Consider the following 17,883-nt stretch of genomic DNA (forward strand, 5'->3'; position numbering starts at 1 on the left):
GTACCGCAAACAAACAAGCAAACAAGCAAACAAAAAACTATATGAGGAATATTAAGGAAAAGGAGTGATGTGCAAGTTGGCTTCAGACACCTCTGGGTTCATTTTTGCCTGGGACCAGCTTCTCTTTAGAAAGCCAGTGGGGGTTTACATGAGAGGGTGATGACATTTCTGGACCTGATCATCTTTAAGCAGGACTAGCACGGTGAAAGGATAATGAAGATTTGGCAGGGGAGTGGTGGGGGTAAAGAGACGTGAGAAAAAAAGTGGGAGGTAAGAAGATGGAGAGGGAATGAGAGAAGGAAAAAGAAATATAAATAAATCCTGGGATTTGGTATACGGTCTCTCATAGAACGGCTTAATGACCTAATCTTTGTTTAGAAGAAGGAAAAAGGCAGAATATATATCATTCTCTATCATACTGTGATGCGCTGTCTTCTATATCATCTTAACACTGTTTACTACTCTAATTGTTTGATAAGGGTATCCTTTGACTGAATTCAAATTTGACCTGGACCTCTGAATTCCATGTTCATTTATACCATGCTAATGGTATTCTGGGTAAATGGAAATCTTCCTTCATTGGGATTTCCCACTGGGATTTCACTGGAGTTAACCAAGGCACCAAGGAGGGACATGCAATGATAAAATTCAAGGTACATTCCCAACTTTGATGCATGTCTTCTGAGATTTTAATTTGCAATAAGCATATTTATGTTAATCAGACCTTTAAGCTAATGGATACAAGACCGCTGCTGAACATTAACTTAAACATTTATAAATTTTAAGTATTTCCAAACAACATTAGGTTTGATATCAATTTCATTTCTACATTCCCTTTTTTAGATTTATAGGAATATGGCAAGTAGTAAAAAAAAAAAGAAAAATGCACTATTACCCACTGAGAGTAGAATTCCATGTGAAAACTTTAATCAATAAATATTTGTTGAATTTTATACATAAATATGCCATTTTATTTTTCTGAAAGATTGGCTCTTTGGTTTAATTCTTTTATAACATTGTAACATTGTGCCACTGCTACTCTATAAATATGTGAATGGAAAGAAGAAAAGGCCAATTAACAGATTTCAATGGCTATAAGCAAAGACATTATTCAAGAGAAAATCCACTCATTCGGAATCAATCCAATCCCCCATTCATTATTTTATGTGCTTATAGACATGCCTGTTCATTATGCTGCATAAAAATTTCAAAATCTGGATTCAAATCCTACTGGAGTTGCAAAAGCACAAATGTTCTTCAACTAGACAAATCAAGTGACTCCAAGCCAACATGAACTAAAATGCTGAGAATTCACCAGAAGGCACCTAGCACACTCTTTTCAGAATCTCTAACACGGGAGCTGCATGTTTCTAAAGTCTGGCTCCAGTAGGCTTGAATAGTGATTTAGAATAATATTAAAAAATGAACTTTTCCTTTCCTATCAATGGCACTATTACTTAAGCACTCCCTTTAAATGCATACAATGGATGCACATCATAATAATGGTATATAAAGGTACACTGTCAACAATATCTTGAATACGTTTAGTTTTGTACACTTTACAAATGTATTTTTACATTGTATTATATGTGTTTATGTCATTTGACTTTCACAAAACCCAAAGAGAGCGGTAAGATAGGTACCACCTCTGGGACAATGAGTAAGGACTACACTTCCCTGGGCTTCATTTCCTAGATAATAAGCTAGGAGGGTTGGATTTTAATGACTTCTAAAGAAGAGCCTTGTGGTGCTAAAATTCTGTGACTGCTACTCGACAGAGGTGACAACAGAATCAGATAGGTTAGGAAATTGGCCCACTGTCACAGAGGAAAATGAAGAGTCAAATCTAGAAGGAGAATTTCTGTCTTCTCAATTCTAGTCAGCAGCTCGTTCTGCTCCACCATTCTCGCTGGATCGAAAGGAAATCTGACATACTCTCCTTCTGATTTAGTTTAAATTGGATTTTTATCAAAATTGCAGAAACTTCTGTTTCTGTGATAGCAGTGAAAAGAAGAAAACAAAAGGTAAAGTGGAAGGTGGTGGTATCCCAAGATATACCACTAGTAAAGTGAGTAAGGAAAATGCAAATTATGCTGATTTCTATAATCTATTTGAAAAGCTGGGCTACACATATTTATTGAAGACCTCCTGGGATATACTCAACACTAATACACTTCTACTTGATTTAAGATACTACCAGCACATACTGTCATACTCTAGCAGTAGGTTCAAACTTTTATAAAGCAATAAAAGGGGAGAAACTCCCCTTTTTATTCTAGATAGAATCTTATGCACAACTCTAAAATATACAACAGAGAATGAGGTCCACCAAAGTAGAGCTGTAGGCCTCAAGACCCAGTCCATTCAGTTTTCTTTTTCCCCCCAAGATGGTCCTGTAGAACACAGCTTGCAAAACCACTGTTGTACAACAGATTAAAACTATATCCTACCTCACTTAGGGAGTATGAGTCTAGATTAAATTTGACAACTGAAGCAAAAGTTCTGTTTTTGTTAGACAAAATATTCACAGAAAAATTCCTTCTTCATGAGAAACATTTATAAAACTCACTGTATAACAGGTAGCCACGGAATAGAAAATATGCGCGCGTACCCCTGCCCAACACACACACCCCGTGGCTGCTGCCTCTAGACCATTCCTTTAAAAGGAGAACAAGGGGTCAAGAATTATTCCAATTATTATGTTCAGATAAGTAAGATCCAGGGGTATCCTGGACAAGCCTAACATCTTACAAAGAACTACAGCAGCTACAAAAAGAGGGTGCCCACGGGGGGCCTAACTTGGGTTAATAGGTAACCTCAAATGATGTGTTCGCACTGTATAAAATGAACTTTACTGAGACTATAACACCTTAATAACTAAAAAAACTTAAAAAAAAAGTAATTTATAAAAATTAACTCTCCTAGGTAAAGAAAATACTTCAACGTACACAAAACAAACTGAAGACTGAAATCAAGAAAAAGTCTTTGATGTTTGTGAGAATAAATGACATCTTTCCGAAGATGACTTGTAACCTCTTACCATTTGCATATGGTGTGACCATCTTCTTATTGGTCATTACACGTGCTGTAGCATTATTCACCTACAGATACAAAGTAGAAAGAAGGGGCAGGGAGGAAGTAAACCACATTAGGGAATATGGAGGTGCTCGTTCAATAACAAAGTATTCAGTTTAAAATGTAAATTTCAGAGACAATTGATTTAAATAATTAATATAACAATATAAAATATTAATAATAGTATTTTAATTAAAGTGTTCATTAAATCAGGCTAACAAGAGTAAAATGCAGTTTCTTGGTCTCCAAATGGAAAACTAGGACAACTTTACCATCCAGGCCTCCAAAGAAAAAGTACATCTGCAAGTTCTTTGGAGATCTTTTAAACAGAGAAGTCTCTGCATTGAGAAAATATGGAAAAAAGTAATTGGAAACAGCTCTGTGTGCACGTGAACTTTGAAGTTCATTAACAGAACAGAGGCTTGCTACGTTGGTCAGGAAATAAATTTATAGGAAGATAGGAAAAAAAATCTGTGGAGTTTACCTGTTCTGATGTTCAGCTTTTTTTATATGCTTGTATGAGATTTTACTGTTTGAGGTCAGTAAACAAATATAGGAACTGAGATTCCCATGCTGACAGACTTCAGGACCATTTTGAATTTTCTAGATTATGTGGCCTATTCATTTAAGAGGAAAGTTTTCAAGAGGCCTTTAAATCAGGCACTTAAAAGAATTCAAAAAATAAAGCTTATGTTTCTTTTGTTTTATGGTACTCTCTACCCTCATTACAGAACGGCATAATTAAAGCATTCTCAGTGGTAAGATAAGTAGACGCTACAAAGATGGTGCTGATGAAGAAAAGATGAATGGAGCTTAGAAGCCAGGATACTGCAGCCCAGTGTCAGAACCAGCCTCAAAGCTGTTGCAGGGAGGGTAAAGCCTTACCATAGAACCTGGTTATATACTATGTTGTCAGGTATATAAAAACAGGCCAGTATTTAAAAGAATTATAAAACATACAAAATATAATATGTCTTATTTCGCTCTGGGAATTTATATTATGGTAAATTTGAATAGTGATAAATTTGTTACCAAAAAAAAAAAAAAAAACCACATCAATTTTAGGTAGAATTGGAACCAAAAATGTTTTAATAATATGTCTTTCAGGATTTGTATAGTGATGATCTTCCTATGTGAGGAAGAGAGCTGGAAACTCCATTTACTCTAGTTTGACCCACCAAATCATATCAACATTTCACATTTAAAAGAAAGAATGGGATACAATAATGATGAGACTGAGAGCATGCAGTTAAAAAACACACACACACAAATAAAAGAAAGAAAAAAACAATCAATTTTGGAAAGACAGGAGAAAGTGAAGAGCGAGGCTCTCACAGACAAGGATTAGAATGGGGCAAGAGCTTCCACTAGCTGCTAGAGCAGAAAGCACCCAAGCACTTAAAGGAAAAATGGCCAGAACCAATCAGAAACCACCAGTCAGCAAAAGAGACCAATAGCTGCACAGAACAGAGAAGGGGTGGGGAAGGACTAGGGCAAAGGGTAGGAAGACAGCTTGGGTAAGGAGAACAAAAAAGCGGGGAAGAGAAGAGAGAAAGTCAGGAAGGCTGTCACGGGCAGGAGAGAGAGCTGTCAAGAGCAAAGAAAGAACAGTCATAGCTACAAACAGAGGTCTGGGAAAGAGGAAAAGGAGGAAAGGAAGTGGGGGCAGGAAGTGCATTAATAAAACCAGCCAAACTGGAGTTCAGTAACTCTGAGTAAGATGTGCAAGGGGAAAAAATCACCATGACGTCAGTACTCAAACAGCTCAGACTGCTACAAAACAATGTGTACATCCAAAGTCCAGGCGGCATTACTCAACAGCATTGAAAATAAAAGGGGGAAAGGAAAAGGAAGAGGAGCAAGTCAAATCACATTTTGTAGTGTTAATGTGAGATGGCAGATGGACTTTTTCTTTCTTATTTGTTTGTAATTACATTTTAAAAAAGCTTCTTCTCTAGTGCTTTTGTTTCACTTACCGCCAACGGGCACCATCGCCAGCATTGTGTATAGTTACCATGGAAAGAGTGAGTCAAGTGAAGGGCCCTAAATGCTAAACCATTGGAAAGGGAGGGGGAAAAAAAAAGCAAAATATGCAGACATCTTACTCAAGATGGTGGCTTTTATATTTCATACTTTTAAAAACTGGGAAAGGGGAAAGGAGCCAGTTAACCTTCACTGCGTTATGAAAAGGGCTGGTGAGCACCAGGTGGCCGACTCACTCACAGTACTAGCACATTCCACAGGCAGCCACCCAACCCTCCAGTAACTGTTGAAATTCTAGATAGTAAATATATTTGAAAACCACATTAGTTTTGGATTCTTTCCTCCCCGCCCCCAACCTCTGTGATCTTCTGTTCCTTACTTGTCACACGCATGTGGAGGCGAACTGGCCTCCCGAGAGAGAGAGAGGATACTGGCTGGCCCCTTGATTCATCATAGGACACATTTCTAAATTGGGTAGTTTGTAGACATTTTAAAAGTTACTTTTATTTTGGCCTGATTAGAGGAATTCAGAGTCTCGCAAACTGAAGCAAAGGAAAAAAATCAAGAGAGTAGAAGGATGAACATTTTGGAGGAAAAAAGTAAATGAAAAACAAATACACATACATTCGCACACAGGTAAATCAAAATTAAAACCCCAAAACAACCAAAAAATGGGAGGGGGGAGAAGGATAGAAGTGTTACTTTTACGCGTTTTAGTGCAAGAAGGTAAAGGACACAGAGACACAAAAACACAAACAAGACAGGGTTCCAAATGTGAAATAAGTGAGGCAATACATAAAAAGAGAAATAAAAATATAAACCAGAAATTGAATTATTGAAGACATGCACCTCGATTTTACGGCCCTCTACCACGGTGCCGTGTAATTTCTCCCTGGCCCTGTCTGCATCAGCACTATTCTCGAAAGTTACGAACCCGAATCCCTGCATGCAGCGGGAGAAGGGGGGAAAACATGCACATCGTTATATTGAAATACTGATCTCTTGGTAAATAGAAAAAAAATATCACAGTATGAAACTGACATCAGCAACAACTCAGCAATACTCTCCCAAAGTCACATTTTTGGTCCATGCATATTTTGTAAAGGGAAATTAAATCCAATAAAAGAATAAAGAACTGTAGTAGTAGTGATAATAATAATAATGTAATTAACAACAATAAAAACAATAATAAAATAAAACATAAAGCATGTGAGGCCAGACCAAAATTAAGGTATAGAGTTACTCGGGTCACACTATTCAACTGAGAATCTGAACATTTTAAAAAATCCTACCTTTCTTATTTCATGCTGCTAACATACATATCCTTTTATATAATACTAAAAATAATTAAATCTATTATTCCCCAGTAACTTCTACATGGAACTTGATATTTAGGTGCAAACCTTGTATAATGAGTTTTTGACGCGGTCTAATCGTTTTAGCCCCACTTTGCCTGTTGCTTATAGCACCATCAACTTCTCTGGGAACGGTATAATTTAAGATATAGTGTTCATGCTTGATTCTGTGGGTACTGGGTGTGGAAGAGGAGAGCACTCATGTTTGTCTAAGCAAACGAAAATACCACTAAGCAGTGGTCAATTATGACTTTTCTTCAATGCAAATTTTAAACAACCAGACTGACACTCAAGAGTAAAAATATGTTCAGCTGAATTTCAGAAAATTGCTTACCCAAATTTGCCTAAATTTTGTTGAAGCCTACATCTGCTACTAAATGTATTAGTTTTTTCTATATGCAGAGAGAAAAAGGAATAATCAAAAAGGCAACAGGAATAAGATCTATGTTAGTGACATCAGTTGCATACTATTTAATAGGAAACAAATACCATAAAACAGCAATACAGTTGCTACTCTGAGTTAGGATTAATTTATTTGTCCATTGTAGACGCTGAAAAACAAACCAACCAACCATGGAGTTTTAATTTATTAAACAGAAAAAGCAGGAGACCGGGAGTTAACCCACTCTACTCCTTGGCTCACATTAAATCTGAAAAGACTGCCTGGGTCATTATCATTCTATCAATTTCAACACCAGCAGGATTTACTATATACTATAGGACTATTTGACAAAGCATTATATCAGTTTCATTCTAGGTGCTCTGTCCTTATCTTTCCACTCTGCAACTATAAAATTTTCTCAAGCTATTTATATCTGTAGAGTGGTAACTTCTTAGAATTTTCTGAGACAGTCCTCATGTCTCAACAGCTTCACTGTCCCTCTAGCATTCTTTGAATATGCCATTGTTCAGGATAACCTGAACCTTTACTTTCATGCCATATGTTCAGGATAACCTGAACCTTTACTTTCACTGAAGTTCTGCTTTGCTGCTTATTAATACCATGAGTACTCCTATGTATACAAAACATATTTTTAACTGAGATGGTAAATAATGTGCATTGCTCAATAAGATTTTATAAAAGCAACTCCATCATTCTGAAGGATCTGATTTCTCAGCATTTAAATGACTACATGGCTGGGTGGCAATCCACGGAGGATTCCAATGGATTATCTCTACCTTCAATGTGGATATCTAGAAAGTGAAATGCTAAGCTGACAGAAATTTTTTAAAATATATGTAGCTTAGGACGGAATACTATGGGTAATTTTAATTCAAAATGTTCTTTAAAAATGTACATGTGTTGAAAATATCAATGCGAACACATTTTCAGAAACAAATTTTGATATCAACATGTTATAGCCACTTTGACAACTCAAGGTGTACAAGGGCAAGTTACTAATTAATTATTCCATTTGTCATCTACACTAGCATCTGATGAAGACAGGAAGCCAGCTATCCGATCCTGGAGAATCCTCCAATAGGAAAGTTAAACCTTTTAAAAAAGGTTACAGGGTTTCCCTGGTGGTGCAGTGGTTGAGAGTCCGCCTGCCGAGGCAGGGGACACGGGTTCGTGCCCCGGTCCGGGAAGATCCCACATGCCGCGGAGCGGCTAGGCCTGTGAGCCATGGCCGCTAAGCTCCGCAATGGGAGAGGCCACAACAGTGAGAGGCCCGCGTACCACTAAATAAATAAATAAATAAATAAAATAAAGGTTACAGATAGTGATGAGTTTTTATATCACATTTTGTAAGTTCTATAAGCTGTATTTCAACGGACTGTCACAGCCTTATACATTTTATGCCCTGGGTTAAATTAATAAATTATAAACTAGTGGTTGGACAGCAGATTATGTAGAGGCTAATATACAAGTTTTTAACTTTAGCATTATGACTACACACACCCACATACATACACACATACTTGTGTGTCTTTTAAATGCACCCATGGGGTAGAAAGGATAAACCTGTTCGTTTCCTTTTGAAAGTAAAGACATTGAGCCAATCTGAGGTTAAGTATTCAAGCATCAACAAGGCCCAGAGCACCAACAGGGTCTTCTTCCTTCCATGTAGCTTTTTCCTACAGCTAATGGTGAGAAAATTAGAAATTAAGCTTTGAAACCGAAATTCAGTATTCTATTTACTAAACTATATTAGTCCTACAATTCTTCTAATTTTCTCTTTCAAATCTAATTGCTAAATGTGTTCTATGACCCTTCTTTCTGTAATGTGTTGATGGACCATCTGTGACACAATGGCTGTGTGGTATCATAAGTGCTAGCATCTTACAGTCAGCATATGACGAAGTTTAACATTAAAGTCTGCTTGTGTAAGATTTTTTCAATATAACTTCAGTATTCTGGAACAAAATTTCACTTTTAAATGTTTTAAAAGTGTTCTATAAGGAAAGGTGCTTATAAACTAAAGGAAATGCTAATCAAGATATCAAAGACATAAAAATGAAGCAATCTTTTTTTTTTTTTTTTTTTGTGGTACGTGGGCCTCTCACTGCCGTGGCCTCTCCCGCTGCGGAGCACAGGCTCCGGACACGCAGGCTCAGCGGCCATGGCTCACGGGCCCAGCTGCTCCGCGGCATGTGGGATCCTCCTGGACCAGGACACAAACGCATGTCCCCTGCATCGGCAGGCGGACTCTCAGCCACTGCGCCACCAGGGAAGCCCCAAAATGAAGCAGTCTTTGCAGGCATATTTACTAGCGTAAAGAGGAGGCAGAAGGCCTTGTTGATACTTTGGGACTCCTGATAAGAAACAGAGGTAATAGGATTTCTTTCTTTCCTTCGAAGATAAATAGACCTTGTGTCAGGCAGAATAACAGCCCCCTCAAAGTTGTCCATGTCCTAATCCCCAGAACCTGTGAATATGTTACCTTACATGGCAAAAGGGATTTTGCAGATGTGATTAAATTAATGATCTTGCGATAGGGAGATTATCCTGGATTATCCAGATGAGCCCAATGTCATCGCAAAGGTGCTTAGAAGTGAAAGAGGGAAAGAGAGTCAGAATTGGAGAGTGTAGCGGCCTGAGAAAGGCTGGGCTGGCTGTTGCTGGCTCTGAAGATGGAAGGGGGGCTATAGGCCAAGGAATGTGGGCTGCGTCCCGAAGCTGGAAAAGGCATGCAATGGAGCATCCCTTAGAGCCACCTGAAGGAACACAGCCCTCCAACACTTTGATTTTAGCCTAGTGAGACCCACTTTGGACTTCTGACCTCCAGAACTGTAAGCTAATAAATCTGTGTGGTATTAAGCCACCAAGTTTGTGATAATTTGTTCAGAAGCACTAGGAAATGAGTATATATCTCTCAGAATTAAGGTCTGTGATTAGGAAGATGAGAAGCATAACCAGTATTTTTGGAGTACTGTCCTTAAATACTTTTCTCTTGAGTTGAAACTTCAAACAGGTGGTTTTCCATCAACTCAACTTCCTGCTTGCTTATCTGTCACATTTACAACTTGGTTTTAAGAATATTAACTCAAATAAGGCTTGAAAAAAATTTTAATGTACTGTTTCTTCAATAAAATTTAGCACTTTTGAAAATGTGCCAGAAATTGAGCCAAGGATATTCATAGACTTAAAAAGTTACTAATAGGAAAACTCTCTTCCACGAAATTATGTTTAATGTTCCCTTATTCTTGGAAATCTAATTCACATTAATTCTGGTCATTTGGATCTCTTGCCTTGAAAAAAATTTAATACAATTATGTCTAAACCTAACACATTTTCCTTAGAAGAGCTTCAAAATGATCATACAAGGTATCAAAAAGGGAAACATAATAACAGTCTGAATAGCTACAAAGTCAGACCCTTAACAGTACATATTTCAGGTATGTAAGAAGATGAAAGATAAACAAAAAGAAAACTTTCATTTTTAAATTAAAAAAATGATGTTGCAACATTTGTCTATACCAGCACTATCCAATATATCCAAAAATATAGCATGAGCCACATATATAATTTCAAATTTTCTATTAGCTACATTAAAAAAGTAAAAAGAAGTGAAATTAATTTCAATAATGTATTTTATTTAACCCAGTATATACGACATATTATAATTTCAACATGGCATCATTATGAAACCATTATGAGTGAGATGTTTTAATATTCTTTTTGAGCTAAGTCTTTGAAATTGGTGTCTATTTTACACTTAAAGCACATTTCAATTTAGAGATGTGCCACATTTCAAATGGTCAACGTGGTTGCTGCACTGGGCAATGAAGGTCTACACCTTTACACTCTTACCTAAAGTTCTCAGCTCCCAAAGTTCTTCTATGTTAGCAATTTAAATACACCAGTGCTACATTCACAATTTACCAGCTATCTTAGCTGTCTTTTGGAAATTGAGGGATGCTGTGTTTATCAGGTACATGGTCGTGGTTAAAACTTCTACAGAGTGTGACAAAAATTTTATTATCTGCCTTGACATCCATTTGTCATCAAGGGCACACAGGAGCCGAATAACTGTCACCTTTTTAGTCTGGCCTCAGACTGCAGTAAATAACAAGCAACAGGATGAGCATTGTAAAAATATTTTTAAATTTGTATAATCTTCGAATTTTTCCATCTCAGAAGAATGAGAAAGAAAATTTACCATGTAACTTTTAAGGGAGAAATCAAAACCAGAAGGTTCTCCTGGGTATGGCCAGAACACAGAAATTAAAAAATAAATAGAAGAAAACTAAAACTAAAACCCATAAAATGGTAGCAAAAGAAAATAAACTAAGACTTTTGGAAATACATGCACTGTTAATTCAGTTTTAAGTATAATGAAAAACATTTCACCTCAGCATTACCCATCAAATTTTACTGAAAATCACAAAGGCCTACTCAGTGCAATTTCAAAGACAGTCTTTTGACTATATTTGGAAAGAAATAATTTCCCTTTGCATAAAATCAAAAGCCAGGGAAATAGGAGAGAAATTACAGCATATTTCTTGTGTCTGAGGAATGGGAATAGAGGTTTTATCTTCCCTAACTCCAGCCTAAACATAAGCTTAACCCAAACCCAGATTCCCATCATTCCAGAAATCCACCTGAGAGAAGTAATGCAAACACATTAACTAAAAATCTGCTAGAAATCTCAGTAATTGTTGCTGTGCTCTATTCTGCAGTCCTTTAGAGGACTTAACAATTGACACTGTGTGAAGAAGAAGAGCTTCTATACATTCAATATTTATAAAACGCGTCCCTTCAAAAGTGACAAGTATACTCAAAGTATGTTGACAAAACTTTATGGAAAATTTAAATGTTAGAATCTTTGTATTTCTTTTTAAAATAAGCTTGATAATTATCACAAACAAAATGTTATGGGACTGGGTGATAGTGAACAGGATGGTGGAAGGTCTGAATTTCAACAGTGAAATAAACTTTTGAAAACAAGTAATCAGTTACTAAAAGCGTCTAGCAGACAGTACAAGGTCAAGAGTATTGGCTGTTGAACTAGGTGACCACTGTTTAGTGCTCTGTTTAAGATTCTATGTGAGAATATGTGAGAAAAAAAGAAAAAAGGAAGGAAATACATGAGAATATTGTGACTATTCCATTTAATGAACTATGTATGATTTCCCCCCTTACTTCTCATTAAACGTCATGTTTTCCTTTTATAATGGTTTTTAAAAGGGTGCTTTTTAAAAATTGTTACTCCAAGGATCTATAAGGAGAATGACAATATAATTTATTGTTCAAACTAGGATACTTTGAGGGAGAAAGGGGACATTATTAATTGCTAAGACAACAAGTATAACTGGGACTATCCTAGATAAACCAGGATATATGGCCACTCTCCCTATACACTAACTTCTTATTGTTTGTATTACTACTTTGTCACGACTGGTGAAATTTGGAGAATCAATAATGCTATGCGTATCTGTTTAATCATTTTCTAGATTCTATATGAGTACATTAGTTAACTTTTTGGAAGGGGTATCATTTTTCATCACATATCTTAATTAAACATTTTCAAAAGGATAGTCTATCTTTGCTTCAGTTAATCACAGAAAACTAAATACAGCTGACTTTATGTTTTTACAAAGGAGTAGGGAGTAAAAAGAACACTTTCAAAAATCAAATGAAATAATTTAAATAAATATGTATGTATGTATATGCATGTAAACAAAATAAATTCATTTCATAAAAATCAAATTCAGAATATGAAGGTCAAAGAAGAAAAAAGGAAAATAGTCAACAACAAAGAAACAACTACTTTCTGGAACACAGAAATTCTACTCTCCAGGCAAGGTGGAAAGGTAGACTACTAGCAGGCAGGGAAGGAATGGGCATGCAGCAAGACAGTGTTCACTTATGTTTTTAAGGGGGTATATTCTCGAACCCGGGGCCAACGATCTCATAAAAAATAAGACATGGTAATAAAGAGTTGCTTTTTGTTTTGCAGTCACTTGGTTAAATACTGTTTTACATGTAAGTATTACTTATCTCTAAAAACTTGTCAGTTTTTCCATTATTGCTTCAGAAAAAATTCAATAAAGTTAATTTCTGTACAGAAAAGCACTCTGTTAAAAGACTGAGCAATTCTTAGCTAACCAATAGGACCATATAAGTCTCCTTTTCTCTGGCTCCTTTCAAGACATGTTGTAATTTTATAGTCAACCCCAGACACAAAAGTAATGAGAAACTAAACTTAATTTACAAAAAGAAAAGTACTCATTAATTTATCTCAGGTGGATCCCAGAAGACGCATCCAGGTTTTGACTCCAAAATAAATCTCTATTAATGAGCCCATTCCAGCTAAGAACTTTAGGTAGCAGTTAAGAAGGGCAAAGGATGAAGACAGGTTTTTGTATCAGTTCTAGAAGGCAGGTCCAAGGCAATTCTGAATTCTGTGCTTTGTTTTAAAAACATTTTCCAATTAGTACACAGTCTGTCTACCCTTCAGCAGCCCAAAGAAAAAAGGGCAGTGAGGACACAGCATCAAGCTGAGAGAGGCAGCATATACTTTTAGATTCCCCAAAGAGAAAAGGAAGGCTTGTGTCATTTTAAAATGGAAATTACAGGGGAGGAGTAATTGAATCGGGTAAATTAAAAATTTTTTGGTAGTAGGCAAATCCTTGAAGTCAATGAAAGAAGCCTTAGAAAGATCAATTTCCTTTGCTTCACAAGAATTCAATCAAATTATTTTCTTGGTAAGGAGCAAAGTCCTCAATGCCTGATAGAATTTTATTGGGCTTCCGGTTGTTAGTCTAGCTAACAATGTTTTAAGTGCAAACACTTAAAACCAAAAGCATTTAAACTATACTGGTTCAGATAAACAGTGTGGTCAATAATCTTCATGTATTTATTTCACATTCATGTGCTTCTCATTTCTAAACCATTGTCATTTTTCTATCTTGTATCTAAAAAGTTCACAAAAAAATAACAGCAAACTATACAACAAAAGAATAGAAATCCACTGTGAGGAAATTACAAGTATAAACAGTTTTACTGGTTACAGTTTGAATAGATTTCACTTTAAAAATACTTACCAAGTTAAGTGCTGGAGAAAGTTCTGTATAGGCATAATTAATCTTTTTTTGTTTTAACTGAAAACTGAAAGCTTAGAGTATAATTACCTCTTTAATAATAAACAAATAATTATTATAGTCAGAATTAAACACTTTTAGTGTTGATGCATTCTATAAAGGAAGGGAATAATAATCAGAAGCATTAGGAAAGCACAAACATTTTTATTAGTACAGATGGGGGCAGGAAGTATATATAACTCTGTAGATATGTTATTAGTTCCCAAAGTATGGTGAATTTGGAGTAGGGAATTAAGAGAGGTAAATATTAGCTTACTTATTTACTTTATTTAGCTCTTCTCAAATTACATTCTTAAGAGATTTAATCATAGCTAAGGGCTATTTTCAAAGTTCAGTAGGGATGACCAAATGAAAATTAATTTCAAAAACTGGTCTAACCTAAAAATGCAAGTAGAACTGAACATAGCAAGGTAAATATTTACAAGCCTGCCCACAGCTGATTGTGTCTGTGGAGTGTATTCCATTTGTTGAGGAAGAAGAAAACTCTCACATAAAACATTCTGAAATTCAGTTCATCAAATATTTTTTCACAACACCATTTGTAAGACTTTACAATTCCTTCATTCCTAAAAGCACTGCTGCTTATTTTAGTGCATAAAAATTCTAAATCATACAGATTGGGAATTTAAAACAGTAAATTATTATGTTCATCCTCATGCAAAAAAACCCCAACTCACTGTATTTGTAATTGAAGTGACTCTCAGTCCTGAAGCTTGCCTATCTGGGTATAACTTAAAGGAGGAAATCCACAGTGAATACCTGAGTCACTACTCCCTGTTTTCAAGCTTTATCAGAATTTACTGAACAGAGAGAACAAGTCAACTGAACAACTGAAATATTAAATTTGTTCTAAGTATGTCATTTTGAAGTTCGATTTTTAAAAGCTGAACTGTTCTGGTAGAATTCAGACTAGAATTCTCACAAAATTTCACTTTTTTCCAGTCTTCTCTCTCGTCCTTTACAATAAGAAGCTTAGGCCAAATTTAAATCTGAGAAAGGACTGACATCTCCTACAGCCTTTCTTCCCTACGTCCACACTCCCCCCTCAAACCTCTCCTGTTTCTACACCATCACTCTCCCAATTTAAGAAAGATTCAGGAGAAATCTGGCCACGCAGTGGCTTATGTTTAGAGGTAACCTAATCAAGCTAGCTCACTGGGATACTTTTTGCAGGCTTGAAAAACAGCTTAAGTTTTCTGACTATTTACTATTTTAAATAAAACAAAACTAAAAGAAACCAAGCACACAACACTGAAATGGAGCTTACCTTAGAGCCACGTTCATTAAAGATTATTTCTACATCTAGGATTTTACCAAACTGCTGCAGAGACAAAAATAAAAACATTTACTCATGTTCAGCTTTTTATCCATATACTTTACTTTTTTCTTTAAACTACTTATTTAACATCCATGTTTCTATTTGTTGGTAGGTCCCAATATCAGTTGTTGATTTTTCCTCATCATTGAGCTGATAATTTTTCCTTTTTTAATTCACTCACTCACGCATTATTCACCTCTTTATAGTGGAAGCGGTTTTCAGAAGTTATTCACAGCGTCACTGTATTACATGCTTCTTCACATGGACAAGAACTGGGGGTTTTCCTAACTATATCTCTAACTTTTGAAATCGTAAGTAGAAAGATATACTACTGATGGCTGTTTTTCTTCCCTTTCTTGTTTTTTTGGGCCGCACCTGCCACGGCATGCAGGATTTTAGGTCCCTGACCAGGGATCGAACCCATGCCCCCTGCAGTGGAAGCTCCGAGTCTTAACTATTGGACTAACAAGTAAGGCCTTCCTTTTTTTTTCTTTTTAATAAATAAAAGTAATCCACATTTACTGAAAAAAAAAATAGAAAATATAGATAAACAAAAAGGAAAAGGGAAAACAAAAAATGAAGATCATCTGCAATCCCAACACCTTAACATTTTGGTACACAGCCTTCCCAGCTTTTCCTTAGGTGCGCGCGCGTGTGTGTGTGTGTGTGTGTGTTTACTTTTCTTAAACTTTATATACTATGAATAACTTTCCCAATCAATAAATATATATGTGTTATCTCCATAGGCTACATGCCATTTTCCAGCAGACCAAACATTCATGGACACTATGGATGATTCTATCGATATTTATTTGCCACTTCAATATTTCTGCAATAAACATCATCTAGAATATTTAAAATAATAACTTCGTTTCGAAATTAGTTAAATATTTTAACATTTGGAAAATCAAACAAAGCTAAAAATACACCACCTAAATAACTCTATTGCTAGGTAGCTAAATAGCTGATTAGAGGGGCATACAAATAACACAGTAATTATCTGGAGGAGAGGTATATATAAGGTGATAAAACTACCTGTTTTAATCAATACCTGAATGAGCTGAATTGAAGGAATGTACAGTAAATCTCCAATATCGTTTTGGCTCACATTTCCCTTTGAGAACTAGACTCACAGACCCAATTATCTATTTCACTTGGATTTCAAACTAGACTTTGGGAAATGTGAAGAAACTAAAAAACGAAAAGAGCAAAACAGAGACCATGTTTTCTTATTGGGTTGAATCATTACTATCTTTATCAAAAAAACATGTATTAAGAGCCCAAGTTTTCTAGAATAAGACTTCTGGACTTGATTCCAGTTTCACCATTTAATAGAAAATCAGAAAAATCAAGGGAAGAGGAAAATGTCTTATTTTAGGAAGGAGGGCACTTTATTTTATTTCTATGTCTATCCAAAAAACTGAAATTTGGGGGGCGCAGTGGTTTAGAGTCCGCCTGCCGATGCAGGGGACACGGGTTCGTGCCCCGGTCTGGGAAGATCCCACATACCACGAGTGGCTGGGCCCGTGAGCCATGGCCGCTAAGCCTGCGCATCCGGAGCCTGTGCTCTGCAATGGGAGAGGCCACAACAGTGAGAGGCCCGCGTACCACAAATAAATAAATAAATAAAACCGATCCAAATGATTTAAAAAAAAACAAAAAAACAAAAAAACTGAAATTTGTATGGTATTTTAGAGTTTGTTTTCTTTTACATTTTCTAATTCATCTTTATAATAACCTTCCAGAGTAAGAACTGGTTAAGGAAAATGAGACAAAAAGAAGGTACTTATCAAGTTTGCAGAGGTAATAAAATGGAAATAAAATAGAACATGGAATCTCTGCTCTTTACCAATGCTACTGTCCTTCTAAAACACTGATAGGTACTAACTACGTGGAAGAAGACAGCAACCAGGTATCTCCTGCAATGAAAATTTTTGTTTATTTTTTGCACTTAGTGTCTTATGAGAAGGGCATTATACATTTCAAGAAATCACTGACAATTGGCCTAGGCAGATCTTTAGTGGACACTATTTTTCTGCCTCAACAGAGAAAACACTTCTGACAGATGAGGATGCATTCCATTTTCACAGACCTCCAGAGATTAAGGTTCCATATTATCTCTGATAATTCAGTAGAGAACCTAGTAACTCATACTCCTGGGAAGTTTCTTCTTAAACATAACCCAAATTCTTTTTTCTTTTTAAATTTACTTATTATTTTTGGCTGCGTTGGGTCTTCGTTGCTACGTGTGGGCTTTCTCTAGTTGAGGTGAGCGGGGGTTACTCATTGAGGCAGTGTGCAGGCTTCTCATTGCGGTGGCTTCTCTTGTTGTGGAGCATGGGCTCCAGGCATGTGGGCTTCAGTAGTTGTGGCATGTGGGCTCAGCAGTTGTGGCTTGCGGGCTCCAGAGCAAAGGCTCAGCAGCTGTGGTGCACAGGCTCAGTTGCTCCACAGCATGTGGGATCTTTCCGGACCAGGGCTCGAACCTGTGTCCCCTGCACTGGCAGACGGACTCCCAGCCACTGTGCCACCAGGGAAGTGCTGTAACCTAAATTCTTTACGTTGCCCTTTATATTTTCTGTTGCTCTCTTTTCTGTAGAGCTG

The 17,883-nt window shown here is 36.4% G+C and overlaps 1 protein-coding gene across 17 annotated transcripts in view; it reads right to left on the minus strand.

The window, feature by feature from the left end:
• The window catches only part of RBFOX2 (RNA binding fox-1 homolog 2), a 262,326-nt gene that overhangs the window by 23,257 nt on the left and 221,186 nt on the right, over positions 1 to 17,883 (minus strand). For all 17 annotated transcript variants that reach the window (XM_027107502.1, XM_027107503.1, XM_027107501.1 and 14 more), the window contains 3 exons: positions 15,229 to 15,282; positions 5,908 to 6,000; positions 3,041 to 3,101 (listed from right to left, as the gene is read on the minus strand). In XM_027107502.1, coding sequence (XP_026963303.1) covers positions 3,041 to 3,101; positions 5,908 to 6,000; positions 15,229 to 15,282 — 208 coding nt within the window. The remainder of the gene's footprint in view (positions 1 to 3,040; positions 3,102 to 5,907; positions 6,001 to 15,228; positions 15,283 to 17,883) is intronic.

Source organism: Aethalodelphis obliquidens, unplaced genomic scaffold (genome assembly GCF_003676395.1).
Source record: "Aethalodelphis obliquidens isolate GAN/ISIS:26980383/991018 unplaced genomic scaffold, ASM367639v1 scaffold8, whole genome shotgun sequence".
In the NCBI taxonomy this organism is placed as follows: Eukaryota; Metazoa; Chordata; class Mammalia; order Artiodactyla; family Delphinidae; genus Aethalodelphis; species Aethalodelphis obliquidens.